General features: G+C 30.3%; 2 protein-coding genes across 9 annotated transcripts in view; one reads left to right on the forward strand and one right to left on the reverse strand.

Moving 5' to 3' along the window:
• Positions 1–21480, forward strand: LOC118190871 (solute carrier family 35 member F6-like). Its single transcript, XM_035361669.2, has 7 exons — positions 1–213; positions 5034–5103; positions 7896–8115; positions 8225–8398; positions 13585–13695; positions 15620–15778; positions 21057–21480. The coding sequence occupies exons 1-7, from the start codon at positions 137–139 to the stop codon at positions 21389–21391; spliced, it is 1146 nt and encodes a 381-aa protein (XP_035217560.1). The 5' UTR covers positions 1–136; the 3' UTR covers positions 21392–21480.
• Positions 20212–23333, reverse strand: part of LOC118190870 (BTB/POZ domain-containing protein 6-like) — a 17391-nt gene continuing 14269 nt past the window's right edge. For all 8 annotated transcript variants that reach the window (XM_085810539.1, XM_035361663.2, XM_035361667.2 and 5 more), the window contains one exon: positions 20212–22496. In XM_085810539.1, the coding sequence (XP_085666665.1) occupies positions 21494–22496 (1003 nt within the window). In that variant the 3' untranslated portion in view covers positions 20212–21493. The remainder of the gene's footprint in view (positions 22497–23333) is intronic.

Consider the following 23333-nt stretch of genomic DNA (forward strand, 5'->3'; position numbering starts at 1 on the left):
AAAAGGATTGCCAAGTGGAGAAGTGAGAGCTGTTAAGTATCAACACAGTATTGTGAGCGTTGGAAGTACTGAATGTAATTGAAGCTGTTTTCTTGTTTTCAAATTTCTTCTAATTTTGAGTCAGTAATAACGGATAATGGCGTGGACACCGTATCAAAAGATTTTAGCATTATTGATGGTTGTTACGGGTTCCATAAATACCTTAGCTACGAAGTAAGAAAATTCATGCTTTTGTTGAATTCATATTTATAAACGCCCACTATTCGTAATCAGCGGTCATAGTTTAAAGTAATTTAATTAAATCTTATGTCCGCATGATAGTTCTGCATTGCCATATGTTTTCAGCGATTTATTTATACTTATTGGTTCAGGTTTTAGTCTTAATATTCGTATTTCTTTCTAGCTTTGCAAAGTAAGGTACATCCGAATATTTGGGTATCTTTCATTTTCTGAATTGGCACTTTTGGCATATGGAAAAGTTCTCGACAAATCTCTACATTGTGCATGAAAATAATTCGAATAATTCTTATTGGCCATTTGTAGAATAACTAAATGCTTAAAAAAGTTGCATTATTTCACAGATTATGAATTTTAAACACAAAAGTATCTGGCTAATTAAAAGAATGCATCAACGTTAGTATATATGTCTAGCACATACAGGTGAACTGTTCTCACAGGTCTGGAGTTTGAGATCGTTTTTATTGTTATCCTGTTTATTTACCAGATTAAAGGAGTCTTACTGTTGCTGTGATAATGTTATTTTGACATGAACTTAAATTTGTGTTCCATTAAATGATGTTACTGTTATGAAAAAAAAAAAAAAAATCGCTAGTTACCTTAAAATGTCCACAATTATAACAATAAGTAGCTGCTTTTAATGCACAAAAAGGAATTATCTTTCTAGATAAGCAGTAGCACTTTTACAGTATGTGTAGGCTTTTAAAATGGTACTCTTTGTGTGACTTCAAAATTACTGCTATTGACATTCTGCTGTCTGAGATCGAAGGATTATGTAGGTTATCACAGTGTTCACAAAAGTGTCCAAAGGGACTGATGCCTTTGTAGAGGACCTTCTAATACAGACTAGTTTATATTTGTCTAACACATGGGGAAAACCATAAAAATTCCCTTGCAGCCAGCTTTGTTGCCAAGTTTTCAACCCGAGTCAAATTACCAGTGTTCTGGATTTTACTGTTTGGCCGCTGCTATCTAGGAGGATAAACTGAAAATTTATTTAGGTGATCTGAGGCAATGTTTCTCAACCACCGGTCTGCAAGAAATATTTTGCCGGTCTGCGAAATATCCAGCTAGCTGTCCAAAATCCAAAGTGTCATCGGCTGACAACTGATATTACAACAGCACGTACATTACAATAACAATAGTTTACTAGTTTAGAAAATAATATGATCGATGATGATTAATTTATGTGAAAAAATTGTGCCAATGAGATGAATTATTAAACTTACTGTCTGCAAGAACGTATCGAAATATTTTACCAATCCTTGGAGTAAATCCAGTTGAGAAACACTGATCTAAGGTACAATATGACCAAGAAGAAGTCTCCTCTACCTGTCTGTGTGTTTGCATAAGATTGTGTAAGATATTTTTCTAAAATGCGTTTCTGAGTCAATTTATCCCATCAAAAAAAAAAAAAAAAAAAAAAAAAAGATATCTTTTGTTAGTTGCTAATGCATCCAGGCTATGGATGCTTCTGAGTAATCATCAGTTGGTAAGGTGCATGCTCGTTATGAACTATAATTATTGAGTACCAGTGTATTTTGGCCTAACTCTACTCTATTTTTGATAAACACTCGTAAATCAGAATCAAAGAAACCTTTTAGCTACCAGTCACTTGAAGATTTTCAAGCTGTGGAATTTATGTGTGTATTCTTTTGCAGAAGAATGTGTTTATGTGCTTATTCTTTTGCAACTTGTTGCTGTTTCTGTTCCTTACAGAAGCAATAGAAACACTAACAGGTTGCATCATTGATTTGAACTTAAGTCTATCAGTCAGGCTACCAGCCTTTACTAATCATTATACTAACTAACATAATAATTATAAAATATTGGAATTGCAGCATAATAAAGAACATTCAGTATTTTATATTAAAACATCTCTGTCACTGTTCATCTCTACTTGACTAAAATTTGTAGTGTCCGTAAATGAATAATTTATAGTTATTCTATGACTGTGAATCTAAATAACAATTTACTTTTATAAAAAGTGAATATATTTAGTCTATATTTTAGAAGTAGCATCATAAAAAATTGAAAATATTCTTTACATATTCTCTTGCAATGTAGTGGTTAGTATTAGAAGTAGAAAAAGCTGTTCTTTTATGAGATTAGATCAGAACCATTCACTCATCAAACAGCCAATCCTTTTTAATGACTTACCAACTTTTTTAACCACTTACCAACAATAATCTTGGAGAAAAAGATCAGGAATGGGATGATAATCATGAGCAGTGTTTTAGAATGGAGCAAAGAACAACAAATCAATTGAGCAACTTGATCAGGAGCCTCGGTCTAACTCAATTGACTCAATCTAACTACTACTAACTTCTGGATTGATTTCTTTCAGTTTTAATTTTGAATTTCCCTAAAATTTTCTTTCCACATAGAATTAATAATAAAATTCTAGAATTAAAAAAAATCAAAAACTGAGATAAAATTAAACACACTTTAAATATGTTTCTGAGGAGAAGCATTTCTTTCTTCCATAAAATAAGAATCAAACTTTCTTAGTACACTTCCAACAAGAACTCTGGGTGATTGAACTCCAAAAGAGCTACTATTTTTATGAATCACCATTTCATTCTTTGAGTAAAGTGAGTTGATTCTTTGAATCCCTTCACAAATGAATAACCCATCTCTAGTTAGTATAGCAGTGTTTTTTTTTTTTTTTTTTTTTTTTTTTTTTTTTTTTCTGTAAAACTTTTTGGCTCCAAAAACTTAACATCTAAGTAAGAATGGCCAGTTAAAATTGCTTGTGGACCAAACCATAATAGCTACCATAAGATGAATTCCTTTGTGAAAAAGAAGCTTTTTAGAAGTTACTGCTGAATTTTTAAATATTATTAGTTGACAGTAAGGTTATTCAGAATCAGTAATTATATATTTATTTAAAACTTGTGACATTGCAATTTATTTTTAAAAATTGATATGAACAGTGAGATTTGTTTTTTTGAAATTTTTTACTAGCACTTCTGTTTCTGATGTTAAGCAATATCACATGGATCCTCAGAATGATAATAATTATATCACATGGATTTGATAATAGAGTTTTTTTTTTTTCTTTTTCAAAATACAAGTGCTACTAAGTATAGAACATGCCGTTAAGAACCCATTTTATCAGAATTGTGTATTGTTCATATAAGAGAGTTTCCACAAACCATATCTGTTTTCTGCATTACGTTGAGTATTAGATTACATCATAGAGCTCTAACTGTTGCATAGATAATGCAGTTTTAAGAAAGTAGATAAATTCTTGCAACTGAAAGTTTCACTGAGATAGTCTTTAGTAATGCATAGAAAAAAGTCTAAGCTGAATGAACTAGAGATGGCAAATAGATGATAGATTAAAAGTATTTATAAATCACAAAAGTGCCGAGAGTAAAAAAACAAAAGTACCGAGAGTTGCTTTAAACTCTAATAGCACAGAGGAAGCTCCTTATACTTGTATGAGCACATGTGAATGCTGTGAAGAAACAAAGGAAAAACAATTTTAACCAGTTTGAAATTTCTTGTAATTACCTTATCGTGGTGGAGATATAGTAAGTCTGACCTGATAAGCCACATTGAAATATTTTAGATTCATAAGACACATTGAAATATGCAGGTGTGGGTAGAAGTGGACAGAATACTAGAATTTCACCATTTATCATATATGTAGAGTCTTACCTCCTTAATTGTGCAGTTCCATCCCAATTTTTAGAGAGAATAGTCTGGGGATTGATCTGATTGGGAATGGTCTTCCCCACTTTTCCCCTACCTCCAACCTCTGAAAATATGTTTTGAGTGCCCTCTTGCCAAACAGACACTATACACTTAACAAACATCCATGCCTTCTCCAGGATTTGAAGCCAGGTCCATTGACCACTATATTGGTTGGGCTTCATGCTTCTCTGAGTAATCAAGTCAGAATAAGATAATTGAATAAGATAAGAGTAATAAACGGTACATGAGAAATGGCAGACTTATCATTTGGACAATGCAGAATTTTTTATTATTTATTATATATTTATTTTTTATTATATATAAGAATATTTTTAAGAGACCTTATCCTTATTATTGTTTTATCACATGTATTGTTTCAGTCAGCTGCAGCACTTTCACACATATTAAGTTGTTTGTTACAACATTTCGTGGATGTCAACTCCTCTGCCCAAGAATACATAAATCTAATAGCAGTGATAAATGATATTCTGGAGCTGCTGAACCAATTTCCAACATGGAGGCCCTTTTTCTTTTTTTCAATTTTTAACATTGCACCTCCAAATGGTTTTGTCTATATAAAGTGTCATGTTGTGGCCATTTTCGTATACTCGTTTGTCAGGTGAAAGACCTCTATCATGAAAAAATGATATGGCATCCACATCATTACTTAGTCAATTAAATATTGTTAACCTCATATTCACCCAAAAAAAGCAATGAATATATATTTAAATAAACAGTGCAAATCCCATCAAAAATGAATATTATAAGAACATATGTCGAGGTATAAGAACACACAGCCAGATTTTGACGAGATATCTTGGTTGATTGGTGATTCAATCTTGGGGGGCGGATGCTATAACAAAAAAGTACCAAACTTTATATGTTCTTTAATCATTATATATAAAATAGATTTTCTTTTCATGAAGCTTTATGTACTGCTAAGGTTGCTGTTATCTAGTTTGATTTTGCAGCAGGCATTTTTTGGTGCTGAGTGCACTTTGTTAGTAAAAAAGTACCATTTTATGCTATTTAATTACTGTTTATTTCTGTAACAGTATTTAATTTGTATTTTAATACTTTTTCCTTCATTTTAGGTGGGCTGACAGACTTTCCTCTATAAATAGTGCTGGAGAGCTAGCAAAGTTTAACCATCCATTTTTACAGGTTTAAAACTTCATATTTATAAACTAAAAACTCATTTGTTCTAGATGAGAAAATTAATTGAATCTAAACATTGAAAAACAAATGAAAATCTGCTTTGTATTAATACAAATAAAAATAAAAATAAGAAAGACTAAAGTAAGCCCCTCTTGTTCACAGAGAAAAGTATTTCTTGTTAGTTTACAGAGAAATTATGCAGTCCGAGTGAGATCAGATCCCTCTTTCTTTAAAAAGCAATAGTATTATTCTTAGAATGTAATTTACATGAAACATATATCAGTTTAAATCTGCATTACATTAAAAATGCGATCACTTAAACAATTTGCTGAAAAAAAAAAGAAAAAAAAAACTGGGTACACTTGGTACCAATTAAATATGTGAAAATAAAAAAGGGCAAAGTAGCATGGTTTTAACAGATAACTATAACAAATATTTCATTTAGTAAATTACTCTTTGAATGCAGTTACATATTAGTTAAAGCCACAAGTTACCAAATTTTCTTACTCTTTTTGGATGCAGTTACATAAGTACAAAGTAAGTACAAAGCCACGTTAGAACAAGTTACCAGATTTTCAGAGTGTTCCAAAATCTGGCATCTATATGCATAATAATTTTTCATTTATAACAAGCTGTATTGTTATTTTTTGTATGCATTCTTTTTGTTTTATTCCATGTTGCAGCAGTTTTTATAGGCAAATTATGATATTTTTAGCCCAAAGGGCATTAGCTCAGATGGGCTATTAATTTCATTTTGGCATTTTGCATTCAAAATTTTAAATGTTGGTTCACTTTTCAAATTGTTGCCACCAAATATTCTCGCCCTGTGTTATATTTAAAGAAATTAAATAATGAAGAATCTGCATAGATGTATGTACGTTTCTCGCATTGTGATAAAACAATAGTACCTAAGAGCCATAAAATTTTGAATAACGTAATCTTCCACCGAATATGGGCATCTGGAAGCCCAAATTTGGAATTTGATACAGTCAAAAGTTGTTAATCCGGACTCGTCGGGACTTCGGCGATTCCGGATTATCGATTTTTCCGGATTACAGATCATCAGTTTAAATCTGGTAAGATGGCATGCAGAAATTACAAAATTAAAAATATGAAACCGTAATTTATGAAATAAAGAACAATTATGAACTAAAGGGTATCAAAATTTACAAAAAGAAAAAGCTTAATATTTGTTTGTTTACTTTATTAAACATTTCTTTCAATGTAAGTTGCTTCATTTCATGTGATAATACTTTCTCTTTAATTCTATTAAACAGACATAATTTCTTGTTTAGTTACAAAGTTCTGCTGTTCAAGTCCTATAATTGCTGTGTTGAGAATACCGACTAATTTGTCAATCGAAATGTTTTCGTTTTCAATAACCTCTGGGTCACTACATTAACTGAATTTTTAGCTTAGCCTATCCCGTCCGTCACACATTAAACGCGCCTGCGCACAAACATATTCGCAGACGTAAAGGTCTTACGCGCACTATTAAACGTCTGTGCGCATGCGTGAACGCAACGCATGCGCAGAAAGTTTGTAGCTTTGAGGTCCGGATTATAGATCATTCCGGATTATGGGTGTCCGAATTAACGACTTTTGACTGTATTTGTTTTGTTATCGATTTCATATTTTATAACACTTCAACAAATTTTTTATTAAGAAACTCAGCGATTTTAAAGCAAGCAATGGCAAAACTGTACAGAAAAAAAAAAAAAAAAAATAATTATCTCCAGTGTGCGAGACTGTGCATCGCAAATTCTAAAGATATGCTCATTTAAAAATTATTTTCTGATATTGCTGCTGAATTGAAATTTATGGTTTAAATACAAAGAATATGATATTTAATAACAAAAGGTAACACACAAAAGATTAAAAAAAGTCCTTTTTGGAGTAATGTAAAATCTGAAAGCTTTCAGATTTTTTAATATAATTTAATTCTTAATGAAAAAATAAAAATAAATAAATTAAAATAGATAAATTAAAATTAATCTTTTATAAATTATGTATTATTGAATACATATTCCTCTTTTATTGTGACCCTGCATAATGAGATAGGCTTTATACTGAAAAATACATAAACTTATCTTACAAACACCTTTTACAAATTATAAGAAACCCTTTATTTGTCTTAAAGTCTATTTTAAAATATGTGCTTATGGGAGTTATCTGCAGTGGAAGAAAGGGGAATAAAACTTTTGCAGAAAAACCGTATTTTGCTACAAAATTTCAAATTTATTCTTAAAGCAATCAATCACCATGAAATTTCTATCAGAACAACAGAAAGAAAATAGAAAGCCTTTTTGTAAGTAGAGGTTTGTTAAATAATTTTCTGAATAAATATCTAATTAAAACATGCAATGTGTCTGTAATAATATATATGTATGCAATAAATGATTTTTTGCAAATATAAGTCAACATTCTTTTTCTTCTATAAACTGACTACACTAAAGATGTTGCTGTAATACATAAACGCCCTAAATTTGCACAACGTGTTTATTGAGTTGAATGTTCAATTTAAATTTCATTTATCCATCTTGATTTATGAAAAATGCAGTTTTACATTTCATGCTATATAGATGTATTTTTTACAGAGCTTAGATCTTTAGTGTAGGAATGCTTTTTAGCTTTTATTACTATGTCAATCTAAAATTTAAAATCTTGCTTCTTATTTCTTCTAGCTATCTTTTTATGCATATTCTTGCTCACTAATAAACTGCTGATAGAATAGTAATTGCATACAGATTAAAAAACTAATAATTTCAAATCATGTGAAAATGTGAATGTTTTTTCAGGCCTGTGGAATGTTCTTGGGAGAATTATCCTGCCTCATAGTTTTTAAGATATCCTTATGTGCAGAAAGAAGGAAAAAAGAAGGTGGAAAGCAAAACATAGGTTCAAATAAATTCAATCCTATAATTTTTCTTTTGCCTGCTTTGTGTGATATGACAGCAACATCAATTATGTATGTTGGATTGAATCTCACATATGCTTCAAGTTTTCAAATGTTACGAGGTAATTTCCAGCTAGAAATTTATTATTATTATTATTATTATTATTTCAGCCTTTTTCTCTTTGCTTCTTTAATTAAGAAATGAATTATTGGTTATTAAATTATTTTTAGGTGCTGTTATTGTATTCACTGGACTACTATCAGTTGCATTTTTAGAGCGGCGGCTGAAAGTATATGAATGGGTAGGAATTTTTATTGTTATTCTTGGATTAGTTTGTGTTGGTGCATCTGACATTTTTAGCCCAAGTTCAGAAGATAGTTTTGGTGCAAACAGCATTATAACAGGTAATTTTTTTTTTTATTTGAATGAAAATTCTGAAGTTTATAAAAATTAGGTGAATGAATGCTAATTCAGATTAGTTTTTCATGTAATGTCATTTTTGTATGAATGCAAATCTTTATAAAATTTTAGGTACTTTCTGATTATCTGCACCCCTGCTGAAAAAAGTATTCACAAGGGAAAGTAGTATGTCATGAAAATAATTATGTGGCAACCCATGATGTCATCAAAAAGTAGTTATATTGCAACAGAGATATGCTCATAGCAATGTTTGTTTGGTTCACAATACCAACATCGAAGAATAGCACAGTTTGTGCAGTTCTTTGATGTTTTTCCAAGGTGAAAGCAGATTGCTGTGTACATGTGGAGAACAGCAGTGCAAAAAAGAAGGATTTCTCAAAAAATTATTTTATTGCTGATGTTTGTTGCTTTCTTAACGTTTTCAAAATGGGAAGGCTATTATATTGGCCTTAGCATTCTCTGTTTGAAAGGGTGTGAAATGTCCTCTTTTGTGGTCATGCCTTTTTCCTCCTGTCAACTTTGATCTCCTCGGAGTCTTAAGCACTTTTCACCTTCAGATTTTTTTTTTTTAAAGAATCTAGTTTTCCTATCATTCCCTTTCCATTATTGCAGCTTCAGTCTCATTCATAAATTGTAAACAGAGCCTTGTGTGGAGTTCTTTTGCTTAAATTTATAACAATATGCCGAAACTGAAAAGAGGGCTGATTGCAGAAATGTGAAAGTTTCTACAAGAATTAGTGAAATGTTAAATTATACAACATCATAAAACACAAAATCATAATACTAGGTATTGAAGATAGCATCTAGCTATTGTGTAACTTCTTCCCATTCTTTCGCAAATTTTATACACCGCACATTTTTCCACTTCCATTTTGAAAGCTTTTTGCTAAAAAAAATATGTTATAAAAATGATGTATAATACAAGTTATCTTTGAACTAAACACTGCTAATTTTAAATTCTTGTAAATTTTTGCATTATGTTTTCATGCAGATTTTTAACTTTTATTTAGACTTGAGATTTTAACTTCTCTGAAATTTAAATTTAAACATTTCCATACAGTTTAAGTTTTTATTTTTTATTTTTAACCATTCCTTCTGTGGAAATATTAAAAGAAATTTTGATAATTTCAATAAAATATACAACAAAGCAAATTAATTATTACAAGGAAATATGGCAGTAAATAACATTTCCGTTTTCTGCAACATTTGCATGATGTTTCTTTGTTTGCCAAGTGATGAATGTTTGTAAATTTAAGAAATTAACTTCATAAAAATGTATAAAAAATTTCAGATGTATTAGATAATAAGATGGAAACCTGATTTTAAAAAAAGTCTGAATTTACAGCATAACTTTAAAATATAATATAATTATTTTTTGTTACCACTTTAAAGAGGTAACATAAATTAAAATCATTACTTCAAATCTCAGACTTTTTTTTTAAAAAAAAGGTATGAAGGAATAGAATGATATTTTCTATAATGGAAATACAGTCAAAAGTCGTTAATTCGGACACCCATAATCCGGAATGATCTATAATCCGGACCTCAAAGCTACAAACTTTCTGCGCATGCGCATAAGACTTTTACGGCTGCGAATATGCATGTGCCCGTGCGCGTAATACGTTTACGCTTGCACGTTTAATGTATAACAGACGGTAAGCTAAGCTAAAATTACCTAATTCAGTTAATGTTGCAGATTGCGTTGTTCCTTAATCTTCGAATTGGGTCCGCCTTATTATTTTTTGCAGACTGTTAGAGCAATTTTATAAAAGTAAGCTTGAACTTTCGATTATGTGAAATAGAATTTCTGATATATATATTATTAATATGTAAAGGATCTACAAAGCGAAAGTATGTTTAAAAGTCCATTAAACAAAAAGTGGAATTGCTGGAAAAAATGGATAAAGGCATATCCTTCGTTTTTCAAACCATTTTGAAATCTGTTTATCAATTTCACGCTGCTCTGCGGCCCGGGGGGAAAGACGGCGAAACACCACGGCGCGCAATGAATTGGAAGTTAATCTGTCAGCACTATCCTTATCTTCAGAGCAGATGTTTTTATTTTATTTGGTTTATAATTCCTTACTAAATATAGTATTTCATCTCGATGTACTCCGTCTTTGATATGATTTAAATCAAATTCCTCGTCATTATAATTCGCTTCTGATAAAGAAGAAAGTGACACAGAAGTTATTAAAAATGAAAAAATTTCGATTGACAAATTAGTCGGTATTCTCGACACAGCAATTATAGGACTTTAACAGCGGAACTTTGTAACTGAAGAAGAAATTATGTCTGTTTATAGAATTAAAGAGAAAGTATTATCACATAAAACGAAGCAACTTAAACAACTTACATTGAAAGAAATGTTTAATAAAGTAAACAAATAAATATTAAGCTTTTTTTTTTTTTGTAAATTTTGATACCCTTTAGATCATAATTGTTCTTTTTTTCATAAATTACGGTTTTATATTTTTAATTTTATAATTTCTGCATGCCATCTTACCAGATTTAAACTGATGATCTATAATCCGGAAAAATCGATAATCCGGAATCCCCGAAGTCCGGACGAGTCCGGATTAACGACTTTTTACTGTATACATTCTCTTCTGCATATCAGTGAATAGTCTGATATAGGGACTTTTTAAAGGGTGGAAAGCATAAGGTAAGAAAAACCATGTCTTTTTAAGGATCTTACAGGTGTCAAATCTCGGGGTTCAAAAGGTTAATATTATTGATTAACTGTTCTTGTATGGCATTTTTTGTGTGGTACCATTTTGAACATGGTTGTTATCTTTTACTCATTAGCTGAGCAAAAAGTTAGTCACCATTGAGTTTGTGAATAGTCTCCAAGTTGTGAACTTGTTGCCAAGTTGGCAACAAGTTCACAACTTTTTGGCAGGATTGCAGATAATCAGAAAGTGCCAGATTTTATTTATTTATTTTTTATCTTTAATATGGTGTTTTATAATCAATCCTAGAAAATCATTGTACTAAACTTCATAAAGTTAGACATTAAAGTTTACAAATATAATCCAGATTGAAATTCTGTATGAATAATATAATTTGAAGCATAATAATTAAATTTTAAAAGTTACATTTATATTTTAAAACACAGATTTTGAGTTTGTAATTTAAATATAACTAAATTCAAAGTAAATATAAAAACAAAACTAACTAACTAAAACAAAATGAAAGTGCTAGTTTAACTGAGTCTTTTTTCTGTAGATTTTAAAAGAATGGAAAATCTTTTCAATGCTTAGGAAATTTAAAGAATACTCTCACGTCAGATTGATCATTCAGCTGTGAAATGATACTTTCTCAGTCTCATTTTTTAGACTAAAATTATGTGTTATCATTCGATTATGAAATTTTTGTATGAAAAATTCCAGGCAACAGTAAAAATTGTGGTGCTATCATTTCTTAAGGAGAAAGAATTCATGTGGTATGCAATCTACCACTTTTAGCAGTTACAGTATATTACCCATGTATAAGTCAACAAAGAAAAAGATCAAACTTCAAAGTTGGGGATCGATACGTGATCCTTTTTTTTTTTTTTAACCACTGCCGTGGTCGGCGAACTTGCTTATTAAATATATCACTCATGCAGAAAAAGCACAAAATTTTTATTTATTCTTTCTATTTTATGTATTAGTTTTTTTATTAAATTTGTTTCGATTTTATTTTCTGTTTATTAGAAAAGTGCCCCCCTCATTTCATTTCATTAGCTGGCCTCACAGAGCAGCTAATCACAGAGCAGTGTGTACAATATCTGTGAACACTTTATTATTATTATAACCATATTGAATCAGTAAATGTAACCATACCAAATGTCTATCTGTCTATTTATCTTTTCCTGCTTTTCGTAATGTTCGATTTAGTGGAATCTACAAAAATTGCATGCGTCCTGCAATGAGGTGTGTAAAACAAAAAAGAATGTCTTACACTGTGAAATTCAAGCTGAAAGTAGCTTCATTTGCAGAAAGTACGAACAAGTAAAGTGTAATTTTATCAAGTACATCAGCATGCTGTTTTATCAGCTGTGACTCCGCCGCTCACATGACAAATTTGTTTTTCCGAAAAATTTTCTCAAAAATTGGGGGATTGACTTGTACGCGGGGGTCGACTTATATGCGGGTATATACAGTACTTATTTTGTAAATGGCAGCACTAAAATTTATTATTGTTTTAACTATTTCTTTTGCCACCATTTTATTGCACATTTAAATTAAAAAATAATGTTTTATAAGTGCCACCTAAGCTTACATACTTTAATGATTACCAACAGTTTTTTATATTGCTGAAGTGAAAAAGTCATTTTATTCCCCCCCAGAACTCCTAAATCAATTTGAATTGTTTGTTTTGAAATTTAAAAAAGTAACATTTGGAGTTAGTCACTAGTGATTACACTGACTCTGTGATACTTTAAATTTTTCTGTTTTAAACAAATATTCTGTTCTAGAAATTTCTGTAAAGATTTTCTATTAAGGTAATTGCATCATATTTATTATTGTTAAGTAATTTATACAGTATTTTTATTAAAGACAGTATCTTTATTAAATCTTTATTATTAATTACAGTATCTTTATTAAAGTATTAAATTTATTTAAATATATTTTTACAAGGATGTTAGATTGAGCAGTATGTTTCATTTTTATTAGGATAAACAGTTTTATTATGTAGAAAGAAAATACATGAAAATGTTAACTTTTAACATTATAAAAATTTCAGTAAAATTATTGAAAGACTAAAATTAAAATAATGCTGTACGAAGCATCCTCCCTCCCCCCCCCCCCGAAAAAAAAAAAGAGCAGAATCATTACTAAAAGGAGGAATCAAGAAGCTTTGGATATTGATATTGCATCTGTAGAACTGTTAAAAAATTTTCTAATTTGTACAAATTCAAATTTTGATTCTTGAATTATGTAGAGATGTTCAATATATGACCCAGTTGCTAATCTGCAAATAATTTTCATCTTTTTAAAATCATAATTATTAATAACCTGCTGTTGACCAGAAATCTCAATATTATTTGCTATACATAAAATCGCAATAAATTATGCAAGAGAGAAAAAAATCTTTCAGTTACCAATATAATTCAATCCCATGAACCCATTTAATGCAAGCTGTGTAAAAAAATGAGAATTCAGTTTTATTGTGATTTTTCTAGGTGATCTTTTGATTGTGATGGCACAAATTATTGTTGCAACTCAGATGGTTGTGGAGGAGAAGTTTGTAACAAAACACAGTGTTCCTGCATTACTAGGTGTAGGATGGGAAGGTCAGTACAAAAAAAAATTAATTTACATTCATTCCAATTTATTTTACTGTTTTGAATTTTTTTAATTCAGTCTATATGTTATTAATATGGTGAAGCATGTTGTAGTAAAAGCAGGAGGAGGTGGGACCAAGTAAATTTTAAAATAAAAATAAAATTCTTATTTCAGGTAATTGTAGGAAAATACATATGCACAGAAAGTAGTATATTCTATTACAGTTGGACTTGCTTAATACGAGAACTCAGAACCCATAATTCATTCTTATTAGCCATTATTCCTAATATTCAAAAATGTTGTTGTTGCATATGGCTTTATTGGAAGGGTCAATCCAAACATAGAAAACAGCTCAAATATCACAGAACAATGATATATAATAAAAACAACAAACATTTAAAGTACAAACTGGAACAAATAAACATGGGAACAAAAGGAAAAAAGTTAAAACTATGAACAACAAGGAAAGGAATATAAGAGATGTAGTGTTTACAAGTTCATGAAAGCTCTGGTATTCCAGTATAGTTTTTTTTATCTTTTTTGGGGGAGGGGTGCAGTGAGGAGGCTAGATTTTTTACTCTAAAATTTAGAAAAGGAGATAATGCTATATTTTGGAACTTTATTCTATTTAATTATTGCTGTTGGTGTGTCTGTTGTTATCAGTTTTATTGTTTTATAGTGGAGGAAAGGTGACAAGTTTTTTAAAGAATTTTTTCAAATGTTGATCTTGCTTACCATAATTTTCTAATAGTTGTAAACATTTTTATTAAAAACTGGAATAAGTCTATCCTTTTGAGTTGTGATAGAAGAGATATGATGTATGACCTAGACAAATAGCCTGTTCCCACACTAGAAATATAGCACATTGTGAGAATCTACATGCATATTCCAAACACTGACTATTATATATAATTTGCAGGTGTATACCTTTTATTTCTAATCACAATCCTGTCTATTATGTTTGGCTGTTACACTTTCATTTAATTTGTACTAAAGACATTTGCTACAAGATCTAGTTGGGAACTGTGTAGTAAATGAGGTGTATATCACCCATCTCAGCATTAATGTAGCAATGCATTCTACAAATCAAAGGACAGTGATGGCTCCTGCTGTCAAACAGTACAACCTTTTACTACTTTACTCCAATATGAATGTGGTTTCTTGTATATACCTACGAAGTTTTATACAGGTGATTTTGAATTATTGTGTGTATATATTTATACAAGTAGATAGATTTTGATTTATTAGAAGAGCTATGACATTAGATTTGTACTTTGTTGTGGGTGAAATTTTATACATTAATTTACCATAATGAAAACTGCAATATTCTAATGTATCATTTATGTTGGTATATTTTCGTTTGCTGTAGCTAGAAATAAAACTGAAAATTTTGTAATTTGTTTTTATTCGTTAACTTTAATTATGTAACTGACTTTTAGATTTACTTACAAAATTCAAATATTCCGTGGCCATTAATCTTTTGTATAAAAAGTGGAATGTTAAAAGTTATATGAATCACCTTTATGTCATATTATCTGTTTGATAATTTGTAAAAGCAATTTTTTTTTTTTTTTTTTTTTTTTACTGTCACAGTAGTACAAAAGCGATATTTTTTCCACGTGAGATATAAATACAGGTCAGTTTCTTTTGAAAGGCTTTTCATGAAGCATCCCTTGTTATGGCCAATAACCCTAGCATACTTCACTATAATTAAATAAATTAGTTTTGCCGTAATGACATGGCTGGAAATATAGATTACTTGATAAATAATGAGTTCAAAAATAGTGATTTCTATATCTTACCTAAAACATATAAACGTTTTTCCTAAAAATATGTAAAATTAGATTTTATTAGATAAAAATAATTTTTATAGCTAAATGTATAACATACAAAACGGCATATAAAAATGTGATTAAATATATATCTTTTTAGGTCTATTTGGTTTTGTTATTTTATCAATACTACTGGTGCCAATGTATTATATAAAAGCTGGTAAGAGCATCTTTAGTAATCCTGGTGGAAGAATGGAAGATGCTCTAGATGGCTTTGTTCAGTTATCTAATAGCTGGCAAGTAACTTTGGCTTTTACAGGTGAGAAAATGTTTGATTCCCCCTGTTACTTTTTTACTGTATTTTTAATTGAAATGTGCAAGTTTTCTATTTTATGGAACTATTTATTAGATTATATATTTATTTATTCTTACCTTGTTATAAATAAAATAAATAAGACATTTGAATACAAAAATAAAATATTTACTTTCACTTTATTTGAATGCAAATGCTTATTTGATTACACAGTAATTCCATTATGTGCTTTATAAGTAGTTCAGAAAATATTACCAGATTAAAAAACTAATGAACTTCTTATAGTAAACAAGAAATATATATTTACAAATATATGCACTCATAAATATTTACAAATACTTCAGAGGGAAAAAATATAAAAACTCATAATATAGTCAAACATATCACTATAATAACCAAAATTTTATTTCAATAAAAAATTTATTTTGTTTTGAAAATACTTTTTATACTCATTTAAAAAAACATATTGGGTTTTAATGAAAGTTTTCTGCCACCACAAATATCTTCTGCACAAACAGTTTACGTTGCCATGTTTAATCATATTTTTTCAAACAATTTTTGCCGTTTGAAAGAAAGAGACTTTCTTTAAAACACTGTGTTGTGAAATTTGCAAAAAAAATACCGTTATCATTAAGGCGCCTAAAATGGAACTATCATGCTACCAGATTAGAACCATCATTTACTTCCAGTTCTGTTGCAAAAAATCAGCTACAGAATGTCACCAAATCATGTATACAGCTTTAGGTACTAATGTTGTATGATATGGCACTCTGAAGGTTTGGTACCGAAAGTTTAAAAAGAGCACTCTGGCCAGCCTACTGATGTTGATGAGGTCACCTGCGAGAATTTGAAGAAGATCAGTATGCAACCACTCAAGAGCTTGCTATGGACATTGGTGCCATGTCCATTAGTCGTGCTATGCATTGCATAAACTTGACGTACAAGTTCAATCACTGGATGCCGCATGAGATGACTGAAACATATAAGAATAGACATGTTCAGGTATGCACTAATCTGCTTGAATATCAATATAAGGGCAAAATTCTAGACTGGATCATCACTTGTGATGAAAAGTGGATTTACTTCAACAACACGAGCCGAAAAGGGGTTTGGTCTGCACCCGGTAAGCCTGTTGGCAGCGTCGCAAAGTACAGTTTGAATATTAAAAAGATCATGCTTTGTATATGGCAGGTTTGCAGTGGTATTATCTACAAAGATTATCTGGAAAAAGGTAAAACCCTAAAACCCTTGACAGTAAGGTGTACAGCAAGATGCTAGTTCATATTGATGCTGTTATCAAGGAAAAATGTCGAACTGAGTTGCGGTGCAAAAAGATAATGTTTCATCAAGATAATGCATACACTGGCTGGACTCGGTATGAACTCGAATACGTTCTTTTGCCACACCCACCATATAGCCCGACATTTCTCCTTCAGGCTTCTTTTTTCACACCTTTAATACTTTTAAAACTAAAAAAAATGATCCTCCTAAATTTTTCATCATCATCACCATCTAACAAACAGGTGACTACTGATCTATCAATTCAGCACCTTTATTTTTGTTAATTATAAATATATTCAAATTTCATGAAAATTCCAAAACTTTTATAATACCAACAATACCTAAATGCAAAATATTAAAAATATATAAACACAAAGTCTAAAAATAACATAATAATTAAGTACTACAGTACAAAGTCCGTAATCCGGACTCGTCGGTACCTCAATTCCGGATTAGGGTTCCCCCCCCCCCGGATTATAGATTATCAATTTAAATCTGGTAAGATGGCATGCATAAATTATACAATTAAAAATATGAAACCCTAATTTATAAAATAAAGAGCAATTATGATCTAAAGGGTATTAAAATTTACAAAAAAAAAAAAAAAAAAAGCTTAATATTTATTTGTTTACTTTATTAAACATTTCTTTCAATGTAAGTTAAGTTGCTTCGTTTTTTGTGCTAATACTTTTTCTTTAATTCTCTCTTCTATAAACAGACATAGTTTCTTGTCCAGGTTAAGTTACAAAGTTCCATTGTTCAAATCCTGTAATTGCTGTGTCGAGAATATCGACTATCTTGTCAATCGAAATTTTTTCGTTTTCAATAACCTCTCTGTCACTTTCTTCAGTATGGGAAGTGCGCATGTGTAAACGCTTTACTGACATTCGTAAGTTTGTCGCTTTGAGGTCTGGATTATAGATCATTCACGATAATGAACGTCCGGATTACGGACTTTGTACTGTATAATACAATACAGGTATACTATAAAAATGACATAGGTGCTCAAGAAATTATACTGAAATCATATATAATCTTATGCATGCCAACAGATATATGGTGCTTGCTCATATTGCCTAAATACTATACACTTGATTACTTATTTATTATTATTTGTTGTAAGAAATTTACATTTGTTTGACATAGCTTGTTGTAACAAACTATGGTATTTTGTAATAAAAAAATTGTTTCACAAAGCCACTGTGAGAAAGTTCAATCATGTTTATGAAGACTGTTGTAGTATACTTAAAATAAAAGGGGAGAAAATATTAAACATAAATAGCGAATAATAAATGAATTTGGCTGAAACACTTAAGTGGCAACTAAAAATGTATTGAATTTGTTGAAAACATTTCTATGGCAATTAGATATCTTTGTTTTGTCATGAAAGCTTGACTTTTTGCTTCTATAATGGTCACACATATTACCCAAACTAGAGATTGTTTTATGTATTGTTTGGTTTGATGGAAATTTCAAATTGAAATTAGCATCATATGAATTCTCTATTTGATTGTATTTTACATTTATCCTTAGTATATACATAATACTCAATTTTTAACATTGTGGGGGCACAGTAATGCTGTCTTTTATTGTGATAATATTTAAATAAACATTTAACTTGTGTCCACAACTCGGCAACCATGAATACAAGATATTTAATGCATTTGACTTTTAAATATTTGACAAAATAATGCAGTATACAAATTTTAACTATATTAGGAAAAATAAAAAAAATATCTGCTTTCCCCCCATAATATGCCTTTGCTGTACTGCTTTCTGTGCTTAGTGTTTGTGCTAAGCATAGAAGACTACTACTGTGGTCTTGTGATTGAAATTTGAGCACATCACTTTCCTTACTGCTGTGACGATGTAAAAACAGCCACTTTGCTGCACCCCTGAAGAAGAAAAATAGTTATTTGATTCCTCTGGTCCAAAGGTATGTCAGGCTTAAATTCATTAGAGACTTTCAACACAATATGGGGGACACTGTTGTCCTGCATATAAAAGTATGTTAAGGGATTGAGAAGTGACTGGATACCCAATAATGTGCACAAATACTGAGAACATTCCGCAAGCTTGAGAGGTGATATGGATGAACCAGTAAGTTACCATCGATGAGGTAATGTGTTTGCATATTAGTGCTGGTTCTGCCTATCAGATCATCAGTGTCAATGATGACATTCACACCTGTAAAATCTGTGTACGATGTATTGCATGAGAACTTACCAGAGCATGAGATCATTGAAACCATTAACTATTTAAGTTTTAAGGTGATGGCAAACACCTTATTCAAAACCAAGGAACTTGTCCCAGTCATGTCTTAGGACAACTCAATACTTTGTGTGGTTTCTAATTTTTGTGAACAAAGAAGTGTGGAAGCGCGTACATAGCATCTGCAAGTGGAAATCATTTTATTGCAAAGACTATGCAAGCTTGTAGACTTTTGGTCCAAATGCAAATGAAGAAGACTTCATGGAAAAATGACATACCCAATCAACCCTTATTTTTGTACAAATTAATTGGAAAAACAACAGTGTGGATAATTTCACTTATTATTTTCTTGAACTTTGAAATAACTTTGAAGAAGGAAATTCTAAAATTGTGGAAATTTATTGAAAGAACATTAAAAACATGAAATAATTTGGGTTTAAAATTAAAATTTTAGATATATAGTTCAACTATCTGTAACCCTGGTTGGCATTCTGCCAAAACACATAGACTCACCCAAGAAGGGCAGTATTACTTGCTGCGACGTGAAAGGTTTTCTCTTCTTCGGAAAGAGCTATGTTGGAGGGAAAGAAAGTCCCCATCCTTCCACCCTATTTTAAGAATAATTCGGTCCGAATGGTGCATGCGTGTTTGCGCTCATGGTCGCGGATGAGGCGGTCGAACTATGTTAGGTGTAGTTAAAATTTAAAAGTAGTTAAATGTGCGACTTTTAAATTATATTTTAATTTCAGAGAACTTTACAATTCATAATTTTCAAGGGAAAATATGAGTGAAAATTATGTTAAATCCTTTGCATGGAAAATAAACTTTATTTTAAATATTATAAACATCAGAGCTATTATGGAAATCAGCAAAAGTATTGTTTCTAAATAATTTATTTTGAGCATTTTCTGATGTAAACATCAAATAAAAAGTGCACAAAAACTTAGAATGCTTAAAAAATAAAGTTTACTTTCTTTAAATCAGATATAGTACAGCATAAAGTCTGAGATCTGGACACATCAAGACTTCAGAGATTCCAGATTTTGGATTTTTTTTTCTAATATTAGATCATTAGTTTTAATCTAGTAAGATGACATATAAAATTATTAAAATTATTTATGAAATAATGAAATATTTATGACCTTAAGGGGGACAAAATAAAAAATATATATTTGATTGCATTGATTTATTGATATTAAACATTTCTTTCAATTTAAGTTTTTATTTTTTTCTGTTTTTGTACTAATACTTTCTCTATAATTCTATAAGGTAGACCTAATTTCTTGTTTAGTTACAAAGTTCCATTGTTCAAAATCCTGTAATTTCTGCTTCGAGAATTTCCACTAAATTAACGATTGAAATCTTTTCGTTCTCAACAACATCTCTGCTACTCTCTTCATTTATTGGTAGCAATATTTTCTGGATTTAGAACCGTACTATAGCTTATGCCCTCCGTTAGTCAACTGATGATTGGCTATTATCATAAAGCTTAGCTAGTGTCTGCCATCTACTATTGGCAATGCATAACAAGATTAGTAACTTAGGAGGACTTGGTATCTTTCGAATGTTTTTTTATTTAACAACTTTCCTCTACTTTTTATGAATAATATTAAAGGGTTTTATAAGACAAAATGATTTCAAGCTGGGGGAAAAAAAAAAAAAAAAAAAATGTTAGTAATTCTTTTTAATTTAAATTAAAAATTCTTTCTTCCACAGTTTTCAATGCTTTTTTGCCCCAATTTACTGTTTATTTGCAATAAACATAGCTCACGTTTTTTTTTTTTTTTTTCAGGGACAATTGTAAGTATTGCATTCTTCAATTTTGCTGGACTAAGTGTAACAAAAGAAATGAGTGCAACAACTCGAATGGTCTTGGACAGTGTCAGAACTTTTGTTGTGTGGGTTTTCTCTTTGGCTTTGAAGTGGCAAAAGTTCCATTATTTGCAGTTAATAGGATTCATAGTACTTTTTATTGGTATGTGTCTCTATAATGATGTAATTATCCGACCCCTGTATCAAATGATTCGTGAGAAGTCTGACAAAAGTAGAGAACATGAACCTCTCATAAGAAATTCTGATGAAGAATCCTCAGGTCCTGTAGCAAGGTCATCATCCATTAATGCTTGATACCTGAACTTATATATATATTTTAATGTATAGATTTTGTACATACTTCCTTTTATTTATTCATATAAAATAAATATTTTACTCTATCATCAGTCTCTAATTTTATATCATTATGAGACATGTTATACCATACATTTCTTCCCCATGAATAGAAAAATTTACATTCCCACATGCTGTGCGTAATATACGAGTTGTTAGTATCATTTTGGGACACTGCGTATCAGCACTAACATTGGTCAGATACAAATTATGTACATCACCAGCTTTTAGGAGTACTGGCTGCCGTAATAAAACTTCAGTTTCATGCCATATTCTCTGATTTATAAGCAAACTCTGCACCCATATTGCAGGTGTTAAATTACTAAACATAGTCATTTTTGGAGTATTTTCTTTTACTAGTGTTAATGGTAATTGGAATGGAATATCACTAGTAAGTAAAGTAAAACGTAAGCCTATTAAATAAATTGGAGCATCCACAGAAAAACGAAGACAGCTGAGGTTATCTCCAACAAACTTATAATAAGTTTGATGCGCTTCAAATTCTAAACGTTGTGAATACAATAATAATGATTCCTGAACTGAAAAACCTATTCGGTTTCTGTTATTTGGCTTGACACATGAAAGCACTGAAGGTGGAAGAGCACTTTTATCTGCATCAGACATATCATCAACACAGACATGCTGAAGAAATGGTTTCAGTTCTTGCAATATGTTAGCTTCAGTAACTGCTTGTCCACTGCGGCAACATTCAAGCTGAGCCCACCTCAAAAGAGTTTCAAAAACAACTAGTTCACTGTCTATATTCAAATCTGAGCTGGCAACTATATCTATAACACAATCTTTACTCAATGTTTTAAAAGCACTACTTCTCAATACTATAAATCCTGCATCTAAAATGAGTCTAAGACATTTGTCTTGCAAAACTGGAAGAGAAAAGGCTGATGCTTTATCATAAATATAGCAAACATTTGAAAGAGATACAACATCTTCTAAAAATCTACCACATTTTTGAACAAGACCTTCAACTTTGTATTTAAAAGCTGCCTGAAGTAAATCTATACCTTCGCTCCAAGTTTCCACCTCTAATTTTCCACAATACAAATATCTGAAATTAAAAAAAAAAAAAAAAAAAAAAAATTGTCTTTCAATTAAAAATATATAAATAAGTTGATAATACAACAAATATTTATGATTTGTAGTTTTTTTCTAATTTTTATTTTTAAGAGCTATATTTACTATATACATAAAGATGTCATTTTTTATATTGATAATATATAAAAAAGAAATCTCCAGTAATTCATGCATTCCATAAAAGCAAATTTCATTCTTTTAAAATAATTTTCTCTTAACAAAACTTGCACAAATAAGTCATAATACAAATATAATTAAAATGAAATTTTGAACAATACTGCCATTTCAAACTTTTGTAGGATTCTTAATGTAAAATTACAGTATTAAAATCCTGAAGTAGGACTTAATAGAACTTTGAACAGGTTAGGCTAAATTTTGTTTTGCAAAAGATTACATATCTTTACAATGTATATATAGTTTTTGTGTTTATACAGGGTTATTCATCATTTCCTCCAGAGGGAATGATGAATGAGTTTAAGAAGGCTATAGTTCATCAGCTATTGCCCTGTCATAAGAGTGCACATAAGCAGCATTAAAGTCTATGAACCATAGAAGGACTCACATTTAGCCATCTGCCCCTTCTGTCTGACTTTGTCGTGCCTCTAGTCTCCCAATAGCTCTCCATTGCAGTCCTTCCAAACAAGTGATGCCTGGAGATCATTGTTATGGATTGCCTATCCTAGTTTTCTTATCTCAGTATCACATTGAAATTTGCAAGCAATTTTATGACAAAAGCAATTTTATGCAAAAGCAATTTTATGATAAAAGGCAATTTTATGCGACAAAAGCAGTTTTATGCGCCTTGCAGATA

This window comes from Stegodyphus dumicola, chromosome 2 (assembly GCF_044657685.1).
Source record: "Stegodyphus dumicola isolate Sdum_Otavi_A_Nest chromosome 2, ASM4465768v1".
Classification (NCBI taxonomy): Eukaryota; Metazoa; Arthropoda; class Arachnida; order Araneae; family Eresidae; genus Stegodyphus; species Stegodyphus dumicola.